This window comes from Mastomys coucha, unplaced genomic scaffold (assembly GCF_008632895.1).
Source record: "Mastomys coucha isolate ucsf_1 unplaced genomic scaffold, UCSF_Mcou_1 pScaffold16, whole genome shotgun sequence".
Taxonomy (NCBI): Eukaryota; Metazoa; Chordata; class Mammalia; order Rodentia; family Muridae; genus Mastomys; species Mastomys coucha.
In genome coordinates this window covers 78,703,910-78,725,782 of record NW_022196898.1, presented here as the reverse complement: position 1 = coordinate 78,725,782, position 21,873 = coordinate 78,703,910, and the positions used below count along the sequence as shown (strand labels likewise).

Sequence of the window (21,873 nt, the reverse complement as noted above, 5' to 3'; positions counted from 1 at the left end):
AGATAATAATATATAACATAAATAATGTATAATATTTTATATAGTAATTTTAATATGAGGAGGAGGAGGAGGATGAGGAGGAGGAGGAGGATGATGAGGATGATGATGATGATGATGAAGAGGATGATGATGATGATGATGATGATGATGAGACAAATGGAAATGAAGGGAGAGGCATTCGTGGGCACGGTGGCTATTCTGGCCAGAAAGCAAGGCTGCTTTCCTCAAGAGATGCAGCCTATCACTGGAGACCCTCATAGGAAGCCTCAACAAACTGGACACTATACACACATACACTATACACACATACACTATACACACATACACTATACACACATACACTATACACACATACACTATACACACATACACTATACACTATACACACATACACTATACACACATACACTATACACACATACACTATACACACATACACTATACACACATACACTATACACATACACACATACACAATTCATAATACACACATACACATGTATCAGTAGATATACACACACATATACATGTCTATTTATGCATATATACACATGTGTGTATTATGTATATATGTAATACACACACACACAAATCACTAGTCATTGATATTTACTAACTTTCATGATAAATAAACATGACTACCAAATGCAAAATGTCACTAAGCTGTGTGAAATGCAAAATGTCACTAAGCTGTGTGAAGAGAGGAAAAAGTCAAGAGACTAAGAGGTCTGCCACGTTTCAATCTGTCCCTCTACTCATCTGACAGATCCTTTGTTCTGTACCACAGATAGGTGTTGGCCTAATTATACATCGTGTATGGAGGCATGAGCTGAGGGGGAAAAAATCTAGAATGGCAAATAAAAATTAACTCCTAAAAGCACACATCAAAACTGCATTTCTCTCCAAAGTGCCAGTTTTGGTTGTGCAGGCAAGTAAAAAGGGAAGGAGATGTGGGCCACGGGCACTTCCGGTGACTTGAGTCCCTGACAGTCCCTGGTGCACAAGCACTAGTTCAGGCTCCCCAGGTCACTTAGCACACTGACTCCGTAGGTTCTCCAACTGTATCCGAGTTTTGCATTGAAGACAAATATTTTTTAAAAACTAGAAAGATAAGCCTTTATTTCAGTGGTTTCTGAAACAGAAAGAAATTAAGCCTAAAAAAACATTTTCCTAACTCTTTGATTTATGAAAAATATACTTTAAAAAAAATCAAATTTTATTATTAAAAATTGTCAAGTTATAGGGAAGGAAACACTTGCTTTTAAGTGACTGCTAAGACACTCTAATGATCAAGCTGTAGTAAGCGGGCCTCTGGCAATAGCCCAGCAAGTCAGCTTATTTTAAAATAACATTTGTGCCATTGCTATGTAGGATGTATATTAAGTAAAATTTGATTCATTCATATGACTGGTCATTTCAATTCTAGAGACAGTAAAGATGAATTAAAAAAAAAAAATCAAAAGATACAATGTTCCAGGGTGGATTTAAGATCCACTTTTAAGCAGTCTAATCACACTGGTGTAAAACTTCATGATTTTTAAAGCCAGAACTTTAAAGAGCCAGTAAGCAGGGCTCCGCCAGAGGGGAGTGCTCAAAGGACAGAAAACCTGATCTTAATCAAAGATCCAGAGGCCTATAAATAGAAACAGGTGTCTAAATCAAAGACAGAGAGAGACCCCCAAATGAGAACCACCCTTTCAGACACACATGCTTGGATCTGGGGACCGTTCAGGGAGCTGAGAAAGTAGCAATTGTTGGAAATGTGCATTAAAAATAGGAAGCATACCTCAAAGATCACATCCTCACCCTCTTGAGCAGGAAAATAATTCCTGCTGCAGGGCCAGGGGGCATCTGACTCAAAGACAAAAAAAAGGAAAAGAGCTAAAGAGAGGTATTCGAACTGAAATTTAAAAAAGGAGCAGCAACCCCTCTTGCCTCTGCTCTGTGTCAGGGAAAGTGGTCACCAGCCTTTGGGCTCTTTTTTAACGTTGGAGCCCTTCAAAGCTGATGGGCTCACCCCTCTGCTGAGATCTGGCTTGGGAATCAGTGTAATTATCGTCATTAAGTGTTTAAGAATCCATAGGGAGATAGGACATCACATTCGGAACACCAAAGACTATAATCTGTCCCTGTGCCCTGCCCTCGAGAGCTTGGCGTGTCTCACAGATTGGAGCTGGCAAGGGTTGAGGCCCTGCAGTGGGAATCGATAACGCAAGGCCTGCTTCTGTGATCTACGCCGGCTGCAGGCCTCCTGAATGGCTTCTGAATATTCCAGTGCACTGAGTTAGGAGCGTGCTAAGGAGTGTAACGCACAGTCCTCTCTACACTTCCCAAGAGCAGGCAGGGGTGGGGAAGGATGCTAGTGTCTATATCTGGTCACCAAAAAATAAATTAATAAAATAAAAAATCATACTCCAGAAAGGTAAGCAAGTGTTACCAAGCATCATGACAGACAAATACAGACACTTGATAAATATTGTTTAAAGTATGGTGGTAAAAGCAGTGATCGGTTCTGGGAAGCTTTCTATGTTCCAAGCAGAGTCCACAGTGTTTACAACACACTATCACTGTATCTTGTGTACCACTTCCCTGAATGCACATGCACACAGGTACGTGTATGAGTGCGAGCGCATGCACGCACGCACGTGTGCGCACCCGCACCCACCTGACAGATGACTAAAGCCCAGCATGTTCTACAGCAGCCATGTTCCGGCAGCCATAACCATCACCCGCACCCGTTACTTACCCTTCTGCCGAGGATCTGGTTGATAGCTGCACTTTCCTTTAGCGTACACTCGGCAACGACGTTTGCTCTCATTTCTTTCATGTATAACATGAAAGCATTCAGAGGCTTCTTAATGTGAGGTCTTTTTGGCTCCTGCTCCTTTCTCTGTTCATGCTGAGGCTTCCTAAAAGGTGGTGGTGGTTGGGGAGAGGGGCGGGAGGAGTTGGGAAGAGAGGGGAGAGAAGATCTGGAGACCTTGCCAGATTCAGTGTGAGGGTACCCTCCTTGGCCCTCTGGAAGCCCCTTCCATCTGGAAGAAGAGCCTGTGGCTCACCCGCTGAAAACCCAACGTTGCAAACGACTGAACCACAGGACTTCTTCATTTACACAGTGACACTGGGAATCAGGGTCCTTCACTCTGAGAAAGCCCCATTTTGGACATCCAAAGAAGCTGGATACAAATTCTGGGTGGTCATTTCTCTTCTGGTGCAATGGAGGCTCACTTTTGGGGTGGGGATTAAAGGACGTTTTCCAAAGATCTCCCCCAGCCCCTGTGTGTGTGTGGAGGGGCGGGGGAGGGGGGGGGACAGGGGCGGGTCAGCCTTGGGTGTTGATCCTCAGTTGACATCAGTATTGGCTGTTCAGAAAGTTTAAAAAGCCTGGGACCAGGCTGCCTGGTCAGCAGATCCTAGGGTTCCTCTTGTCTCTGTCTCCCTAGTGGTGGGATTATAGGTATGGGCCACCACACCTGGCTTTTTTTTTTTTAAACATGGCTACTAGGGACCAAACTCAAGTTCTCATTAGAACAACACAAAGCTCTTTACCTCTGACCATGCTCCCTGGACCTAATGAGATTTTGACCCTTCTCACCAAACATAAATATATATCTTCCTTGAATATATTTTTGGAAGGCTTATGGGTTGTCAACACTGCCTGGCCCAGCCTTCTCATGCATAAATTCTAAATAAGGGACACACTCACTTACTTTCTGCCCCACCCCCCCGCTGATTTATTTATTTTATGTATATGAACGTATAAGTACACCTGCATGCCCGAAGAGGGCATCAGATCTCATTACAGATGGCTGTGAGCCACCATATTGTGGCTGGGAATTGAACTCAGGACCTCTGGAAGAGCAGCCGGTGCTCTTAACCACTGAGCCATCTCTCCAGCCCTGGGGCACCATTTCTTATTCTAGCAAAACAAGGTAATATAGCTTGGCTCTAAACATTTGCACCAGTGCTGGCCCTTTAAGGAAGTCCATGCCAGTGGCCACTACTTCTTGAATTTTGCACTGCAGAGGACTCCCAGCATGGGTGACCGCCCTTGCCACTGCTTCAGATCCCTGAGGGAAAGTCTGGGATGGTGAGGGCCATACATGTCTAGATCCCTCGCAGCTACATGCAGAACCCTGCTCCGTCCTGGTGAGTGCCCATGAAATGTTAATCACCTGGTCTTTTCCCATCTCAGAATCAAGTCCTTGTTCTCTGGGACAGCGCCTTCCAGGCAGAGCCCCATGGAATTTCAAGACTGGGGGCCGAGTTCTTCTACTTACACGTGCATTAAATCGCTGTCCGTGTGGGGGTGCTCCTGTTTGACCTGAGGTGTTACAATAGCTGGATGAGGGATGCCAGTTGTGTGGGGGCCAGGGGGACCAGGAATCATATGATGGGAAAACCTGTACAGAGAGATGAAAAGGCTGTTAGGGCCAAACCTAGGCAGAGCTACAAGACAGCTCCCTAACTGTGACTGGCTGTGAGTGAAGCCCTATTTGTATACACCTGAGTATTGACTACTGTCTGGAATGATAGCTGGTTTTTTTCTTTCAGTATTCAGCGGGAAAATATAATTACTCTCTGTAGTTTTTCAAAGTGGCATTCTTCCTCAGGAGGGCAGCAGGCACAAGATAAGAGGAGCTGGACCAGTTTCCTTGCAAAGCAATGTTCCAACAAAAATTGCAATTTAATTTTGAGAGACATTACTGGAAAACACGACACTTTATTCAGATTCAACCAAAGGCATCCCATTACAAGATCGCACCTAAAAAGTGTTCTCATCCAACCGGCTGTGACGGCAAAGTCAGAAGGGAGCGATGGGGAGGGAGGGAGGGTAGGAGGAGTCCTCTCAGACCCTCATTTCTAAGGTTTGCCTTCCCATTGTCCAAATGACCATCTACACAGCAGCAACGTTTAGGAGACGGGGCCTGGGGAAGAGCTGACTCTGGACTTAAAGGCAGGACGATTCTATACCCGTGCAGCATCTCCACCTGCAAATGCCTTTCCCCTGGGCACGGATAATGTAGTATTCACAAACGGTTAGCCTATCCACCCACCACCAGCCATTGTAAAGGAAGAAACCTATCCTGGCAGAAAAGGGAATGACAGATCTCAGCAAACACTGTGTAACTTTGGATATGCCTTAGAGAGTTTTTCCTTTCCAATCTGCTTTCGAGTAAAAGCTTAACTTCACAAGAAAAACATTGTTTTCTTGTTTTTCTGTTTCTGTTGTTTAACCTGAGCCCCTCATCAGGAAGGGAGGAAAGGGTGCCTAGTGCTTCAGAAACAAATGTCTTAAGCATTAAGGAGACAAAAATACAAATGTTTGACCAAAAAATAGTGGCCTGCTTGCTAAATGGAAAGATACTTGCTGCTGGTTATGTGCCTGTATGTACACCTCTGTCTTCAGCTCTCAGTGTTAAAAACTATAAAAATGAAGATTACTAACCACTTTAGCCATAAAGCTTTATATATCACTGAACAAATATACATATATATATACACATATTATAAGCTGAAATTTACCACATAAACATCAAATCCACATTAAAAACAAAAAGAAAAGAAAAGACAGATTCGCAACCGGCTAATAGCTTTACCATTTGGCTTCTGGCACAGTAATACACTGGCTTCCTCGGGAAAGCCACATGGGACACACAGATGACACAGCACAAAGCTGTGTGTACATCAAGTACACCAAGCAAGGGGCACAGCATCCCTTCCAGAAGCAGAAGCGCCACACAGAGCAGCCCCAGAGAGCTTCACTGCAGGAACATGTCCACACAGGGCCTGATTCACACACTAAGATGTTCACCCTGCTGGACAGCTGAGGAGTAGCGTCCTCTCTTCCCCCGGGGAGCCGGAGGAGGACGGATCTGATCTGGGCTGTGGGGTGTTTTCAAGCACGGCCTCATTAAACTGGGTGAAGTTTCCACAAAGAAAGCAATTGTAGAACTCAGACCCAACTCATTTTCAGGGTTCCCGCTCAGTCTGCTCCCCCCCCCCCCCCCCCCCCCCCCCCAGCATGATCTAAATCCAAACAAACTCTTCTGAAGTCCACGACTCTGGGGTATTTGTCCTCCCATGGTAGGTGGGAGTGAATTCTGGAGTTACAATAGTTCCTGGTGTGGCTGGTGCCCTGTGACACCTAGTGTGGGAGCCAGGCACACTGCGCAGACACACGCGGGCGGGGCTGGGTTATGGTGCTCCTAGCCAGCCAGCCCAGACGCAAGCGGGGCGGGATGAGCACAATGAGAGCAGAGGAGCAACCTGGGCGGTCCACCTCCACCTACCTGGACATGGAAGTGTCGCCTGACAGTGAGGATGGGTAGGGTTGCCTGAATCCACCCGTGATGGGATAAACAGGCTGACCTTGCCTGAGGTCACAGAAGAGAGGAACCCATCAATGACAAAACATGAGTTACCAGCTAGCACTAAGAGTTTGGTGACAGGACCGAGGGGGGTCGGAAGGCAGCCACCCCAGCATTGTTACAACACTGCTTCCCTTCCTCACCCTCCCACATCTCAACCATCAAAGCACTGTGGGGCCTTGAGGAAAACCCTCCCTCCCCTAGTTCCCAACACAGGCTGGCTCATCAATGGTTCTTTTATCCCTTTCCCTCACCCAACACCTTTAATGCAAAGTAGGACTTAAAAATGCTTGGATATAATGCAGTCCATAGAATGTAAACTATCCCTTGGAGAAGCAGCTTAGCCGACTCTTTATCCAAACCTTTAAGAATTTAGAAACAGAAAGGGCACCAACCATTCTATTTACATAAAGTAAATACATATTTCAGGGGTGCTGCCAGGCCCCTCCCCCTTAGACACAGCCCATTCTCTGCAGTTACTCTCCTCCTCTCTGAAAGGTCCCTCTTCCCCCTCTCAGGGTCCAGTTTTTATTTTATAATCTTTACTCCCAGCTGCCAGTGTTGGCATAGGCACATTGCTCCGGAGGAGACGAGTTCAGACAGAATAATTGAGCTAGGGCTCAAATATACACATAATCAATTAAACTCTCAGACTGAGAGACTTAATGTTGGGGGGGTGGAGCCCTAGCCTTGCTGGAGAAAAATCTCAGGATGTCTGGGTGTAGAGATGAAGCTATGATGGGGGTGAGGGGGGTTGTGGCTCAATATCAATAGAGAACCAGAAGAGAGATCTGCAGGAACATTGCAGCGAGGGGGAATTGAGGAAAAGCAGGCATGGAGCTGGAGGAGAAGGCTGTGTTAGGACAGCCACAAAAAAAAAAATTATTCTCCTCAGTATGAATTTCCTTTACCTTCATAAAAACAAGTGAATGAATAGGCAGTGGCAGAAAGAGTGTCTCTGGAAATAACCAGTAAAGAGGGGGAAAAAATTGGCATTCAAAGTCTGACGGGAATCAGGCGCCTAAATAAGCTTCTTGCTCCCCTATAATGAGCTTGGGTGCTTGCTTATTAACAGCTGAAAGATGCATGTGTTCTGTTGATTTCTCTTTTAGTTTCCTGTTAGTTGTCTCAGTTGGTCACTTAGAAGCAAAAGTAGCTAACCAGGGAGTCTAAGTTCATGTTTCAAAAATATGAGTTGTTTTATTTAAAAAAAAAAAAACTGGAAGAAAAAAGCCACGCTGAGTGGTAGCTTCACATGGCATAGCCAATGCCCAAAGCCACAAGCTGAATCCATAAAACTGTAGGCTTCAAAGCAAACGCTATGCAGTCATTTTCTACACATATTAGTGGACGGATCCAATCCATTTCAAAGTCTGTACTTTTAAAAAAAAAATAATCTTTCAAATTGAAATGAAATAAAGTTATAGCACCTTGCTTGTTGGTAGAAAAATCTTCTGCATTCCACAAGTGTGACTGCACACGGAGCTAATTTCCACGAATGGGAAGTGGAAAGATACACTCAGCTGAAGGTTACAGGGAGGTTCTTACCAGCCAAGGGGTGGGGTGATCTGTCCAACGCCGCCCGGAGACAGGGGGTAAAAGGTGGGGATTTCAGGAGCTGGAGGGTGTCTGGACATGCCTGCTAAAAGGAACAGAGAGGCATGGTGTTTATATTCCCGGCACAATCATGCGAAAGAGCAAGAGAAAAAAACAATAAAATGCTTCATGTCACTAGTGATTTTGGTATGGAAACCAGCTATCAAATTGGGTGAGTGGACGTGCGTCTTCCTTAGGATGTCGACAGATGGACAGCTGCTGCTTAAGAAACCCATTCAGGAATGTATGCACTGCCAGGACACAGCCACCCGAATAGCCTCTTGACGATTTACCTGGTCTCGTTATTTCACCTTAAGAAAGTGGTAGACAACTGTTTCTCTGTAGAATGGTGTGCGTGCGACAGCTCTTCCTAAGAAGGTGGCCTGCCATGGGGCTCAAAGATTAGGGAAATTGCCATTTTCATCGGTTCTCTTATGGACCCATAGATTGGGGAAACATGATACCTCAGAGGATCGAAGATTAATTAGGAATCCTCTTCAGCCCCATGGTGGTCACACTTGATATGATTCATTTGTTCCCGGCTGCCATTGCGGCTCCCTCTAAGCTCCTCATCAACTCTGGTCCTCTGGGCTCCAAGGTCACACTGTTCTGGATTAGCTGTATTCTCCAGCAGCGGAGAATGCCACCAAACTGGCTCCCGTGCTTGAGGTCTCCTGGGAGTCCAGTGTCCTGCAACCATGAAACCTACCTAATCCTTAGTCCCAGGTGATGTCCCTTTTTTACACCTCACCTTGGGCACAGGGGAGAACCGAACTGACAAGACGCTGTCACACTATGAAACTGTCAAATTTTACCACTGTTTCAGAAAAGCGCTAGATAAGTCACTCCATATAGATGGTCGGGGCTTAAAAGGACCATTTCCATATGGGGCAGTGGTTCTCAATGTATGGGTCGAGACCTCGTGGGGTGTTGCACATCAGATATTTACATTATGATTCATAACAGTGGGCTCTTTAAATAGCATGAGTTTTGACTACTTAACATGCCCACGGACTTCATGTGGATCTTAAGTTACCAAAGGGCCTGACCGTGAGGGAAAGACTGTTGTGCCACCTTGAATGTTGATATTACTTATATATTTAGGACAAACCTCCTCTCTGTTCTTACACAAAGACACACAGACTAGAATGGTTTCCATGCCGCACTCAACAGGGCTCCCGCCTCAGGCCAATGCACAGTTTGCTGTTTTCAAAATCACTTGAAATCTCTTTTCAGTTTTGCTTAGACACACTAGTTTCCTTTGATCCCATCCAAGTGGGTCCCCAAATTTGTTCCCCAGGGTGTTTTTCTTGTTTCTGGGAAAGGGATGGGGTGAGCTAAGTGTAAGGTTGATGCTTCAGGATTTTGGGCTAGTTTTTCAACTTGTTGCTTGCTCCCTGACCCTGAGCTGCTCAAATCCTCCCATCTCAGAGTCTTCTGGGAGGTTCGAGCTAAAAACAAACTAACAACCCTTGTCCCGTACCAATGACAGCCAAGAGCAACTTAGAACACTAGAAATGTGGATCTTACTATTTATAAATGAGAATGTTCCAAAGACAGTTTCTATTTTCTAGATATTTTTGCCTGGGGCTACTGCATACACATAATATTGTTGTCTTCCCCCAACTGGACAAAGCTAATTAGCCTACTAGGAACATTGACATTGATGGCTCTGGTCTCTAGTTGAGCTAGAATGAATCTGTGCAGGTTTTGGGGGGTTGCGGGGGATGAGCACAGGAAACGTAAAGTATGCAAAAATGAAATTATAAAAACATTATGTAAATGAGCACTTTCAAAGCAGAGGTTCATGGTGATGAAGTACCTAAAGCTCAGGACAAACATGTAATTCAAACCAGAATATCCGTGTTAAAACAACTAGAAATAGTGGGTGGAATAGCTATAACAGTCACCATTTTTAAAAAGGAAGAGAAAGACTGAAGGAAGCAGAGAACGAACTGCTCACACCACCAGTCTGGTCTCTAAACACGCCCAGAGAAGTAATAAAATAAATTAGCTATACAAAGCAAGGGAGAAGAGTGGCAGACAGGTGAACACAGGGGAAACCAAGTGTATTCAGTGGGCTATAAACTGTGGTTCAAAAGTAACCTGTCCTAGAATTCTTCGGAGAAAAACAGCAGTGTGTTATTCTCTTACACAGTGACTCTTTTAAAGTGCTCAAGCAGAACACAGAACACAACTTTTCTTCCAAAACTTAAACCAAAGTAATAACACCCATTTGGTGCATTGTTTTTGACAGCTGAGAATTTTAATTCTCCAGTTTTATCATTCACAACGGCACAGTTGGCAGATATCTATTCCACCTTAGACCTGCTCTGAGATTGCAGTCCACCCTGGACAGCTTACGTCATGGCCCCTCTGGAGACAGCCCAAAGGCACTCCAGCTCGCCATGGAGAATGCCATACTGGCCTTGACTCTTGTTTTGTGTCATCCCCAGCACTAACAACAAATAAAACAACTCAAAACAACACACCAGGATCGCACAAGTTCGGCAAATGTTCTGTCACCAAGCTACCTGCCCAATTCCCAGGCCAACATTCTTCTTACCTTATCTACAGAGATCCCTGGCCTCTACTTAAGACCCAGTCTAACAGGAAGTGTTCAAGTGAGTGTTCTACTTAACCTAAGGATCTGGGACCGCTCTGATTGACTGCTAAGTGGTAAGTAGTGAAAACCAACTGGACTCAGACACTCTCTTCACACTGTCAATAGAGAGGTCATCCACGGAGGGTCAGAGGGCAGAAGGCATGCTTTGGCCTCTGTGCTCTGGGCTTTCTTGTGTTTTATTGGGCCTTCCACTTTGGTTTTCCAAAGCCCTGCTGAATCCCAGTCTTGCCTGTGCAAGGCGAGACCGACAAGCTATGCTGAGCGGATGGGCCCCAGCTGAGAGAACCACAGAACTCTCTGTCCTGGTCCCTCCACTTACCACAGGCAAAACCCAAGCATTTCAAATTTGTTCAGACCTCACACAATGTGCTCTTCTGCAAATGAAGAACAAGCAGAGCCTGTCATTAATGCAGAGAAGCCAAACTGAAATCGTGCCATTTGACTCTAAACAGAGATAGTTTTACACTTTATTTATAATATCTAAGCTGAGGATGGGACATTAAAAAAGGACAAATAGGTATATAACGGAATAAAGAAATTTTAAGAGGCTGAAGTTTGATACCCAGCACTGTCAAAAATTGATTAAAAAATTCAAAGTCACCAACATCTTACATGGTGGTCACCACCCCACCCCCTACTCCAAGCTGCAACTTCTGTTCTCCATGCTCAGCTGAAGTCTAAAGTAATTAAGTGGTAAATATTGAGAAACGAATAACTTTACACGTTTTAAACAGAGCGCATAATGAAACTGTCGGCTTCCTGTGCCCCTCATAGGATACATGCATTGTCCGAGGGCCCTGTGCCCACGATGCGTTCGCCACCCCCATGACTCACTCAGTGGTTGTCTGGGGAATCAGGTCAATTGATCTGCTGTCCTAGCATTACAGTCTCTGTGTCTGAATAACCCTGATGTTATTGTAAAAGGACCCCGGGGACACACACAGCTATCCTGGTAAGGAAGCTATGCCAAGGGGAATCTGTAATGTTCCTCTTCTCAATGTCCAGGGACTGTGTGGACTTAATATGGAGGAGAGCAAGAAGTCATGTTTCTAAGATCGGGATAAGAACCGATCAACTACCTGGGAGGTAGGAGAGAGGGGTCTTTGTTAGTTGTGCTGTTCGTCCTCAGACCACGGGCGTTATGGCCACCACCGTTTGTTGGTAGAGGCTTAATGATGGAGACTGGTGATTAAATTTGGGGCTCACATTTATTTAGTGGGCATGGGAATCTGTCTCTTGAAAAGAATATCCCCACATGGACACTTTAGCGAGTAAATGGCATAGAATGAAGCTTTTACTGTTTGCACAACTTACTGGCTAGTATTGTGGATCATATAGGCTTTTTGAAATCTCCCACTTGGAACATGACAGTACTATACTTTTCTTTTGCTTTATTGTTGTTGTTGCTGGGTTTTTTGGGGGGGGGGAAGAGGGGGGTTTGTTTTTGTGAAAATTTAAAGCAGCAACACATTTTTATAGGTTTCTGAAGAACTGCCAACCAACTGTATGCATCTGCGGGTACATTTGAGTCGCATGGGGGCAGACACCTGCACACCCAGGCCTATGAGACATGGCTGCTTGATTGGCAATAGAAGCCCTAGGCAGGCCGGAAGTGCTTACCTTGCTTGGAGTTGACATCTGACGGGATGTGTGATGGGTGGGATCCTGGAGAAAAGTGCTCGTCGCTGTACGTGATGAGGGGGGTGAGAGGGTGGACGGCATGAGAGGGCTGCACCACCGGCACTTTATTTGACTGCAAAGTAACCACAAGGCCAGTGGTTAATATGGCCACCTGACTCTTCCTCGACCCCCTCCTCTCCCCAAGGAAAAAATGTCACGCAGGAGCAGTAGGCAGTCATTAAGGGAACTCGGGAGTCATGAGCAAAGTTGCCAGTGTTTCCACACAAATACCCACGTTAAGGAATGTCCCACAAGGAGGCTGTTGGGGATGTCACCAATAGCCTGCAGAGGTTATCTGGCCACAGTGCTTCACACGACCCGAACCTCTGGACACACGTGTTATACACCCTTCCCATTCCCTCCTTCTTACTTTCTCTTTGATAATGAGTTGATAGAGCAAACGCTGAGATCTATAAGCTCTCTGCTCATGACACACCTAGCTAGAAGACACCATTCAATAAGAAACTTGTCCTTTGAACAGACTGCTCATTGAATATTGCTAACCTGAACAACACAGTCGGCACAGACTGATAATTTACAAGTCCATCCCGACAATTTGTCACCTCTTACTGTCGTGGCAGATGTGACCGCTTGCTTTTGCTGCTGCTCAGCTGTCCCCTGCTCCTCTGGTGTCCACAAGAATTCTCAACCTTGCATATACTTTCACAACACAAATACAACAGTTTGAAGTGGCACTCTAAATTGCCAGCCTTATTTATGCATTGTAACATACTTTGCCAGGGGAAAATGTGGCTCATGCCTGTGGCCCCGGCACTCAAGAGGCTGAAGCGGAAGGAAGGAGTGCTGGGCACCAGCCTGGGCTCCAGTAAAGACCTCATCTCAAACACAAACAAATGTACTTCAAACAGCAACAACGGGGTTGGGAAGGTAGCTCAGTGGGTAACATTATTTGCTGTGTAAGCATGGCGCCCTCCTAAGTTTGGTCCCTCACCGTGGAGCATGCCTGTAACCCTAGCTCTGCAGGAAAGGAGACAGCCTGATGCTGGGGCTTGCTAGCCAGCCAGTCCAGCCAAAGTGAGGAGCTCCACCATTCACTGAAAAGCACAGGCACCCGTCAAAACAAACCAACCCAGACTTATGTATCTATATATGATATGAAATATGACACATATCATACCCACATATATACACACAGAAACAAAACTATATAAGAGTATATGTTTTAAAAGGATTCATGTTTAAAGGATTCTATTTGCATGCCATTTATTTAAAATCTGTCATCATCTCGATTGTGTGAAACAAAAGGTTACAAGTTATAAGTCCTCTCTCCACCCATGCCAGGTTTGGTGGCACAAGTCTTTAGTCCCAGCCTTTGAGAGAAAGAGGTGGGTGGCTTCAGTGAGTTTAAGCCAGTCTACTTTATGTAACAACTTCCAGGCCTGCCAGGGTTACTTATTAAATGCATCTCAAAAATAAAATAAAAAAATTATCAAAGTTTTCCTTGTTCAAGAAAGGGTTTACAAAGTAAACCAGTGGGGTAATGAAGAGACTGGCTGAACATTAGGATGACCATTTCTAACGAAACTCTAGCTAGTAACAATAGAGTTTGTGTGTATGTGCGTGTGCGTGTGTGTGTGTGTGTGTGTATGTGATGTGTGTCTGTGTGAATATGTGCATGTGTCTGTGTGTATGTATCTGTGTGTCTGTGAGTGTGTGTATGTGTGTGTCTGTGTTTACACAGAGAGGAACAAAGGACAGACAAGACAGAGGATGTCGTACATCCCATTGTGCCAGGCTAAGCTTAGTGGCATGTGCCATCATGCTCCACCCTTAGTATGTTGTCTTCCTGAAAACCTGCTGAGTGGATGTTAACCTTCATAAAGTAGTTGAGATGTTAATTAACTGGATTTAACCATCCCACTACAAGCCATGTTACATATGGTAAGTACATACAATTTTATCCACAAATAAAAGCAACAGCAATGAAAATAGGGAGAGAAAAAAAAACCTTTTCCATTTCTCCCAAAGAAAAGAAAGGTAACACGATTACACACACGGAAGAGGTGGCTGTGATTTTAAACCACGCACTAATTACAGCAGCCTCAGGAAGATGCCCATGTAGAAATTGTAGAGTAACAAGCTGCTCAGATTTAAGAGGAACAGAATGAAATGAACTCACTAGCTCAGGCATGCCTTCACCGTAATTAGTTTGAATTAGTGACATTTTACTGTACTGTGCCAGGCTAAGATTAATGGGAAGTGCGTTTCTCTAGAAGTAAATAATCATATTAAAAAGAAATCGGGGAAGCGGCCTCACATGTGTCCCGATGTGAACTGTTCAAATGTAAGGCCATGTCTGGGTGGCGAAGGGACTCCACAATACACCGTCACGTGGGGGCTGCACTTAAGGTGCGCTCACAGGAAACCTGATGCCCTTTCCAGTGAAGCACCTGAAGGATGTGGTTCAAAATGAAGGTTACCCTCAGGAAAATAAAGAGCAGCCATCCTGGGAATCCTGCCTGTTCTCTATACCTGTCATGGCCACCGCCCCCAAAAGAAACTCATGTGGCCCCAAAATGGTAACAGCAGAAAGTCACACTTCTTTGGACAATGATAGGATTTCTACAGCGCTTAGTATAACAGCCCTAAAAAAAAAAAAAAATAGCTCTGTAGATTGTTGGGTAATTATGCTTCTGCTTGGTAATTACCAGGTCCTCTCTAATGGCCACCCTTGCGTGGCTCATATAGCCCTTGGCCTTTATTAAACAGAGCACCATTATCAAAGGCCCACAAGTTTTCTCTACATATATTAACACAAACATCTATGCATATGAACATGTAAAAGGCTTCAAAATCCTTTAATGATTTTCAAGTGTTAATGATGGCATTTACTAAATATATAAGAAGGGCCTCTGAAATGCAAGGAATCTAAGATGCCAGAGACAGTGGGCGGGGTAGGGATGGGGCAAAATCACAAATTATTTTTTAAGGTAGAATAACAAAAACCTTTTACTTCCCAAATTAGAAAACGAGTACATTTCAACTCTGACCCTTAGATTGAAAGTCTCAGAAGTGGTGTAATTGCCAAGTAATCAACAGAGATGTTTGCTTAGGGGTTGTCAGAGATCGTCTGGAAGCACCTCTGTATTTTGCATGCCTTTCTTGTTTCCAGAGCACCACCCTAAGGAAGAGTTAGCAGGCAGCACTTCTTAATGTCTGACCTGTCCCTCCAGCCATTCGGCTCAGGCTCTGGCGCCGGGAATTTCTGCTAAATTATGCTATCCTCGCTCTCCCCTTAATTTTACGGTTTTCAACACAGATTTGCTTTCCTGTAGGGAGGAGATAAGAGGCTGAGGAGTTTTAATTTAAGCTCTGGCCTTGTCTTATATTTTGCAAGATGGATAGCGCAAGCGGGCGGCGCTGGTAGGTGTGGCAAAGCCAGCGCGGATTACGGCCATTTTTGTGGCCGAAAATAAAAGTCACATGAAGTCCCAGTGATATGTGTGAGCAGAATTCTAAGGGGTTTTGCCTCTTGCGGACCATCGCCATGATGTGTATGAATGAAGCGACATGGATCCAAGCTACATTGAAGTTGTCTGCCACAGTGCTCCTGTGGCGACTATCCTCCGTTCTACATGTGACACAATGCGTGCGCGCGCACACACACACACACACACACACACACACACACACAGAGTCAGAACCCAGGTCCTGCCACTTTGGTTAAATTCCAAGACAGAAAACAAATTATTACAATTCTGAATTCTGCTCTTCCTCTGGTGAGGAACAGATGAGGGGAAGACTCATAAACACACCACCTAAGTCTGTGAGACAGACTTCCACAGCGACACTCTCACGCTGTGACTCGTGAATGGGTGCAGGTGTGCCCACTTATTAATCACCTGAGAATTTCCCTGGCACCATCTAGCACCAATAACACAGATGCAAGCTCTGGTATCACATAACTTATCTCCCAGGGGCCTGGAGGTGGGGATGTGTGTGCTGGAGATAGACAATAGGTTTAAACAACAAAACCCAGCCAGGTCTGAAAAGGAAGTGTCAAGCGGTCTGAAGTGGGCAGTGGGGGAGGCAGCACGGGTCTCTGTGCCTTCACATCACAGTAAAGTTCCAAGACCCCAAAAGAACAATTACAGTACGGACTCCTAAAAGGCAGGAAACAGAAACAGGTCACCAGGAGATGGGTAGTGAAGCCGGTCCCTCTGGCAACACCAAGGGGACAGCCCAGCCGGCCACTCAGCTCCAGCAAACACAGCTGCAATGGGGCCCAGGACTGTCCCATATGCTGGCTTCAAGTTTTTGTGGAAATCAAATCATGCTTTGACACTCTCTCCGTGTTGGGTATTGAGCACACCAGTCCTTTGGGTAACAGCCTTCTCCAGTCTGGTGTGTATATGTGTTTGTGTGTGTGTGTGTGTGTGTCTGTGTGTGGCGGGGGAGGGGGGGTGAGCAAGGGAGACAGTTGCTGCTTCTTCATCCAGGTAAATCTTAACTTTCCAGTAAAGAATCGGCAGATGTTCCCAAAATGTGTTCCTAATTTCTTTATCCCTGATGGCAGGGACATAATCACTCTATCCTTTCTGAGACATCCCTGGAAGCTCTTTGTCACCCTGGTCTACTGCTTGGAGATGTTTAGAAACCTCCACAAGGCACTAAGCGGCAGAGTGAGACCAAAATTGATCCTAAATGTACATAGTTCGGGGGGGGGGGGGGGGGGGGCTGGCAAAGGGACAGTATTGAAGATGGGACAGCAGGTTCTAAAAGGACGGAGAGGAGGGTGGTGCCGCTGGTGGTGGGGCACGCCTTTAATCCCAGCACTTGGTGGACAGAAGCAGGAAGATCTCTGAAATGGTCTGTAGACCAGAACCAAGTTCCAGGACAGCAAGGGATACGCAGAGAAACCCTGTCCGGAAAAACAAAACCAAAACAAGACAGAAAGCATAGAAGGCCAGGGGCTGAGAACGGCTGTCCTGCCTGTGTTCAGCACTCATACATGGCTGTTTAGGAAAATGGTGGAAGCCTTGAAGGCTCACCCCTGGGCCATTCTACCATGTTGAACAGAAGAGTCATGGCAACTGATGCTGACCAAGCGCTCACTGTTCACTGGCGCTTTGTCTGCAAGCCCCTCTGATGCAGGCGTGATTCTTTGACTCTTATAGATGAGAGAGCTTCATGGGGGGCACTCAATGGCTTTCCCGAGGGCGTGCAGCTAGTGTGCCAAAGCATACAAAAGTCTAGCTCAGGAAGCCAAGTTCATTTCCAGCATATTACGTGGCCTTGGACTCTGAGCATCCTGGTCATAGCTGACGGCGTGTGACATCTATGTGCTGACTCTGTGGTTGCTATCCTGGGCACAGGAATTGCCTCAGACAAAAAGGCACCTCAGTAGTGGTGGTCAGAGCAGCCCAGATTCAACAGCCACACTTCTCTCCACAGCTGGAAACCATCCCAAGGCAGGTTGGCTGGCTGCCGCCCAGGCTGGACCCTGCAGGTAGGAACCGCTTTGGCATCACAGCCAATAAAACCCACACCTCCTGTGGATATGAAGTGGGTGCCACTTGGGATCTGAGAGCCGTCTCCAAAGCCAGGTTCCCAGAAATGACCTGCTCACCACTGCCTGGCGCTGGGGTGTCCTGAAAGTCGTCATTCTCTGATAATGTGGTCTGCGGAGGACTGAATGTGGTTCACCTCCCTCCCGGCTGAGGCCCTGGGCCTGCTGGGAAGTCGGAGAGCTTGGTGAGTGGCTGGTAGGTAGTCTATCTCCAGGTTTCAGCGAAACCCACAGCTTGGGATCTAACCGTGTACAAAAGTGGTCCATGCCATTAGAGCAGCCTGTGCACTTTATGTGCGGTGCCCCCAATTGTAACTTGAATAAATACTCTACCAGCTTACCAAGGTGAGAAATGGCACCTGGCCTCAACCCCGGTGGGATTTTACTTTTGAGCAAACTCCGAAGAAGTCCGGTGCTCCCTAAATGCAGCTGTGTGACGTCAGTGTCCTCTGCGCTCTTCTAGGATCCGGAGGCCCAACCTCCTCACAGAGGGGACGGGTTAACCTATGCACTATGCACGGGGCACACTGAGCTCCTCATCAACTAGGTAGTGTTTTGTCTGCAACACCCTCAATCACCCTCGAAGACTGAGTGTGGGGCTCAGGTCCACTGTAGTTTTTTTTTATATATATCAGAAAGCATCCCTACCATGAGACAGAACCTCTTCCGGGTAAGCAGAGAGACCTAGATTCTCACCACTGCATTCTCACCAGCTCTGAAGGGAGAGTCGAGAGACCTTCCTCATCACCAGATATGGAGGGTTTCTTTTTTTCCTTTTTCAGAGAGGAGGCAATGAGTATGGACCAGATGCCCGTGAGTGTTGTCATCACAGGGATGCTTCAGATGGGCCCTGGCACGTCTCCACCAGAGTGGCTATCATTACCAGGAGTTTACAGATGAAGGGGCTGAGAGCCCTGTGAACACAGAGCTAAATAATAATTAGTGGACAGATGAGCTGTTCTGGTGTTGGTTTGATACCACAATCCTTGCTCTTCCTAAACCAGACTGTGGGGCTTGCAGTTTCTCTTCTCATCTCTCTTCTAAGCTGTCCAGGTGAGAGTAGCCTGCCACAAATCTAGTTTAATAAAGACATCCTGACAGGGAACAAACGGCAGCTTGGAAAAAGCTGGGACTACCAGCAGATCCCCAACAGACTAGTGGACGTGCTGCTTTAAGTAAGGCAAAGGGGGAGCCGGGCAGTGGTGGCGCACACCTTTAATCCCAGCACTTGGGAGGCAGAAGCAGGCACATTTCTGAGTTTGAGGACAGCCTGGTCTACAAGGTAAGTTCCAGGACAGCCAGAGCTACACAGAGAAACCCTGTCTCGAAAAACAAAACAAAACAAAAGACAAAAGAGAAAAAAGCACGAATCACCTATGATTCTTCAAGTTGTTAGGAGGTGAAGGCACCATGATCCCAAGTCAGGTTTCTGTGAGATGCTAAGATTCCTGTTTCATAGAGAATACCAAATGATCCTAGATCATTTATGTCCGCTTCCATAGAAGTTTAAGTTGCAAAATAGATCCACAGCTTGTATACACTAGGAATCAACACCAGGTAGTCCTGGCATCCCCTGGCTGTCATGTGCCAGCCACTGGGAACAACACAGTTTAATATTAAGATATGAAGGCACCAGGGCAGAGTTCAAATCCCAGTGTGCAAGTGCGAGCTGGTTCTTACACTTGGTAATCCACTTAGTTCTCCAAAATTGGTTTCCTCGTTTGCAAAAGCCAGCAGATACTAGCTCATAGGATTACAGTGAGGATTAATGAATAACACAAATAAAGTCCTGCCACATCTGCTCAGGAAGCGCTCTGCGGAGTGGATAAGGGCCTATAGATAAATCTCTATGCTCCAAACCTCAAGCCGCACATCTCTGAGACAATCTACCATGGGTTTTAGTATTCAGATTTTTTTTTTCAGGTGAATTCCCACAAACTCACTCTCCTTTTCTGCTCTAAAATACTTTTAGTTTTCATCGAAGTTTCAAGAATTTTCCTTGGGTCACTGCTTGTTGAAATACTTTGCCCGTCCTATAAGGCCAATGGTGCACTGTGTGTGCAACCTTAAACAACGTCCGCTGCCTGCTCTGGACCTCACTGTGCCTGCTCTGGACCTCACTGTGCCTGCTCTGGACCTCACTGTGCCTGCTCTGGACCTCACTCTGCCTGCTCTGGACCTCACTCTGCCTGCTCTGGGCCTTACTCCTGCTTGCAGGTACCCACAGCCGGTCACTGCACTTGCCCCCTCCCAGAGCAGCATTTCCCACTTGTACTTAGCTGACAGGCTTTTTCAAACTGTTTTACTCTGGTAACCTTTACACTCTTATCAAGCCACTCGATGTGGATGAACCTTTGTTTAGGCAGATTTATCCAGAGACAGTCATCATATTCAAAATTATAATAAAAACCTAAAAATATTTAACTCATCTTAAAAAGGTCAAACCTACCAGGGAGAACATTTTATATGAAACCCTTTTTAAATAAAAATGAGAAGTGCTGTTGTTTACAGACTTTTGCCCCTTGCTTTGGTGCCTGCCTCAATAGAAGACATGGATTTTCATTGTGTGTTTTTAGATTCTGATTTTCTCTATGATAGGTCGTATTTCAGCCCAACGTGACAGATATGCTGTTACAATAGAGATTATTCTAGAAGCAGATTCAGACTATCGTGGATCTCCTTTTCTGATACTAAATCAAAACCTGACAGGTGGCAGAGACTCCCCTGGGGGTTAGCCACACGCACACCATAGCCGGTGATGACGTAGCTGCTGCCTCTTACACCTGAACTTGCCCACGTATGACTCTGTAATATATGGTGGGACGGTCATTTGGATAAAGAGTTCACCAGATTGTAACATTTATGTACATAGTGTGAAAACCTCATTCATTAATGACCCCGCTGCGAGGAAGCTTTAAGGATGGAGAAGAGACACCAAGCTCACAGTAACGAGCATCAGTTCTCAAAATCCTAATTTTTGTTTGAAAGCTTTTTTTTTTTTTAATCACTGGTAATAAACGATGCTAGCTGTGTTCCCCAAAGCGACAGCCGCATTTTGCTCATTTGCCAGAAAATATCTATCAGACACCAACATTAGAAGAATCCTAGCTGCCTTTCAACTACACACTTGGAGGTCAAAGGTTAATGAAGTGGATCATTTCAACTGACTTAGATTAGTAACATTGGCCTTCCTGGCCCCATAGTCCAGAAGGAAGCAACTCAACATCTAATTACCAGCTGTTTTAGCCACCCTTGGTTTTGTATCACCATTGTAAATGCCTGCCACTTTAATAATAGAGACTGGGGCTGGGGCTGGGGCTGGGCCTGCATGGGGGTTCTGTTGCCCTGACTGCTGGACTAATGGGCCCTTGACTTCGCGCTTAGAGCACACTTTGGGAACTGATGCCCTGCCAGCTGGATGAAAGGCATTATTCGGCAGACTTCAGGAAGCAATTACTTCATGGTTTACATATTCGGAATGGTTTGGATAGGGAAAGGACTTGACATATTTACTACCTTGTACTGTTGCTATGTGCCTGGGTAGCTGCTTTTTCTCCCAGACCAAGGTTGTAATTAAGTTATTTATCCTTAACATCTAACTCAGGTTCTGGCAAACCCAAGACTGTCAATGTCTATGTCATGTGATTATCTGAGCAGGCTCAACACTGTCAAGTTGACAAGTTTTAAGGAACTAGTTTATCCCTTTATATTACAAACAGGAACTTCCATCTATATTCTTTTTCTATTGTTGCATGATTATCTATCTGGAGTTTCCCAGGAGAAGAACTTTGGGCCAGTTTGATTGGGTCCTCTGCTCTGTAGATCACAAGGCTAAATTTTGGCACTGGCCAGCCTGAGTTCTGTTGTTAGTAGAATTCAGTTCCCTGTCCTTGTTCTCATTTCTCTACTGGATGCTTATGGGCAGAGAAAAGGGGGAGCCCCCACATTTCTTGACAGGGTTCTTTCTCTCCATCAGAAAGTCGGCAGTGGGGCCTGGCAGTGGTGGCGCACGCCTTTAATCCCAGCACTTGGGAGGCAGAAGCAGGTGGATTTCTGAGTTCGAGGCCAGC

General features: G+C 45.7%; 1 protein-coding gene across 10 annotated transcripts in view; it reads right to left on the bottom strand.

The window, feature by feature from the left end:
• Lef1 (lymphoid enhancer binding factor 1) overlaps window positions 1-21,873 on the bottom strand; it is a 115,306-nt gene that overhangs the window by 27,373 nt on the left and 66,060 nt on the right. For 4 of the 10 annotated variants that reach the window (XM_031375519.1, XM_031375523.1, XM_031375522.1 and 1 more), the window contains exons 4-8: window positions 12,214-12,346; window positions 7,920-8,013; window positions 6,294-6,377; window positions 4,281-4,403; window positions 2,747-2,909 (exon numbers count right to left, since the gene is read on the bottom strand). In XM_031375519.1, the coding sequence (XP_031231379.1) occupies window positions 2,747-2,909; window positions 4,281-4,403; window positions 6,294-6,377; window positions 7,920-8,013; window positions 12,214-12,346 (597 nt within the window). The remainder of the gene's footprint in view (window positions 1-2,746; window positions 2,910-4,280; window positions 4,404-6,293; window positions 6,378-7,919; window positions 8,014-12,213; window positions 12,347-21,873) is intronic. The other 6 variants (XM_031375521.1, XM_031375524.1, XM_031375529.1 and 3 more) reach the window with 3 other exon arrangements.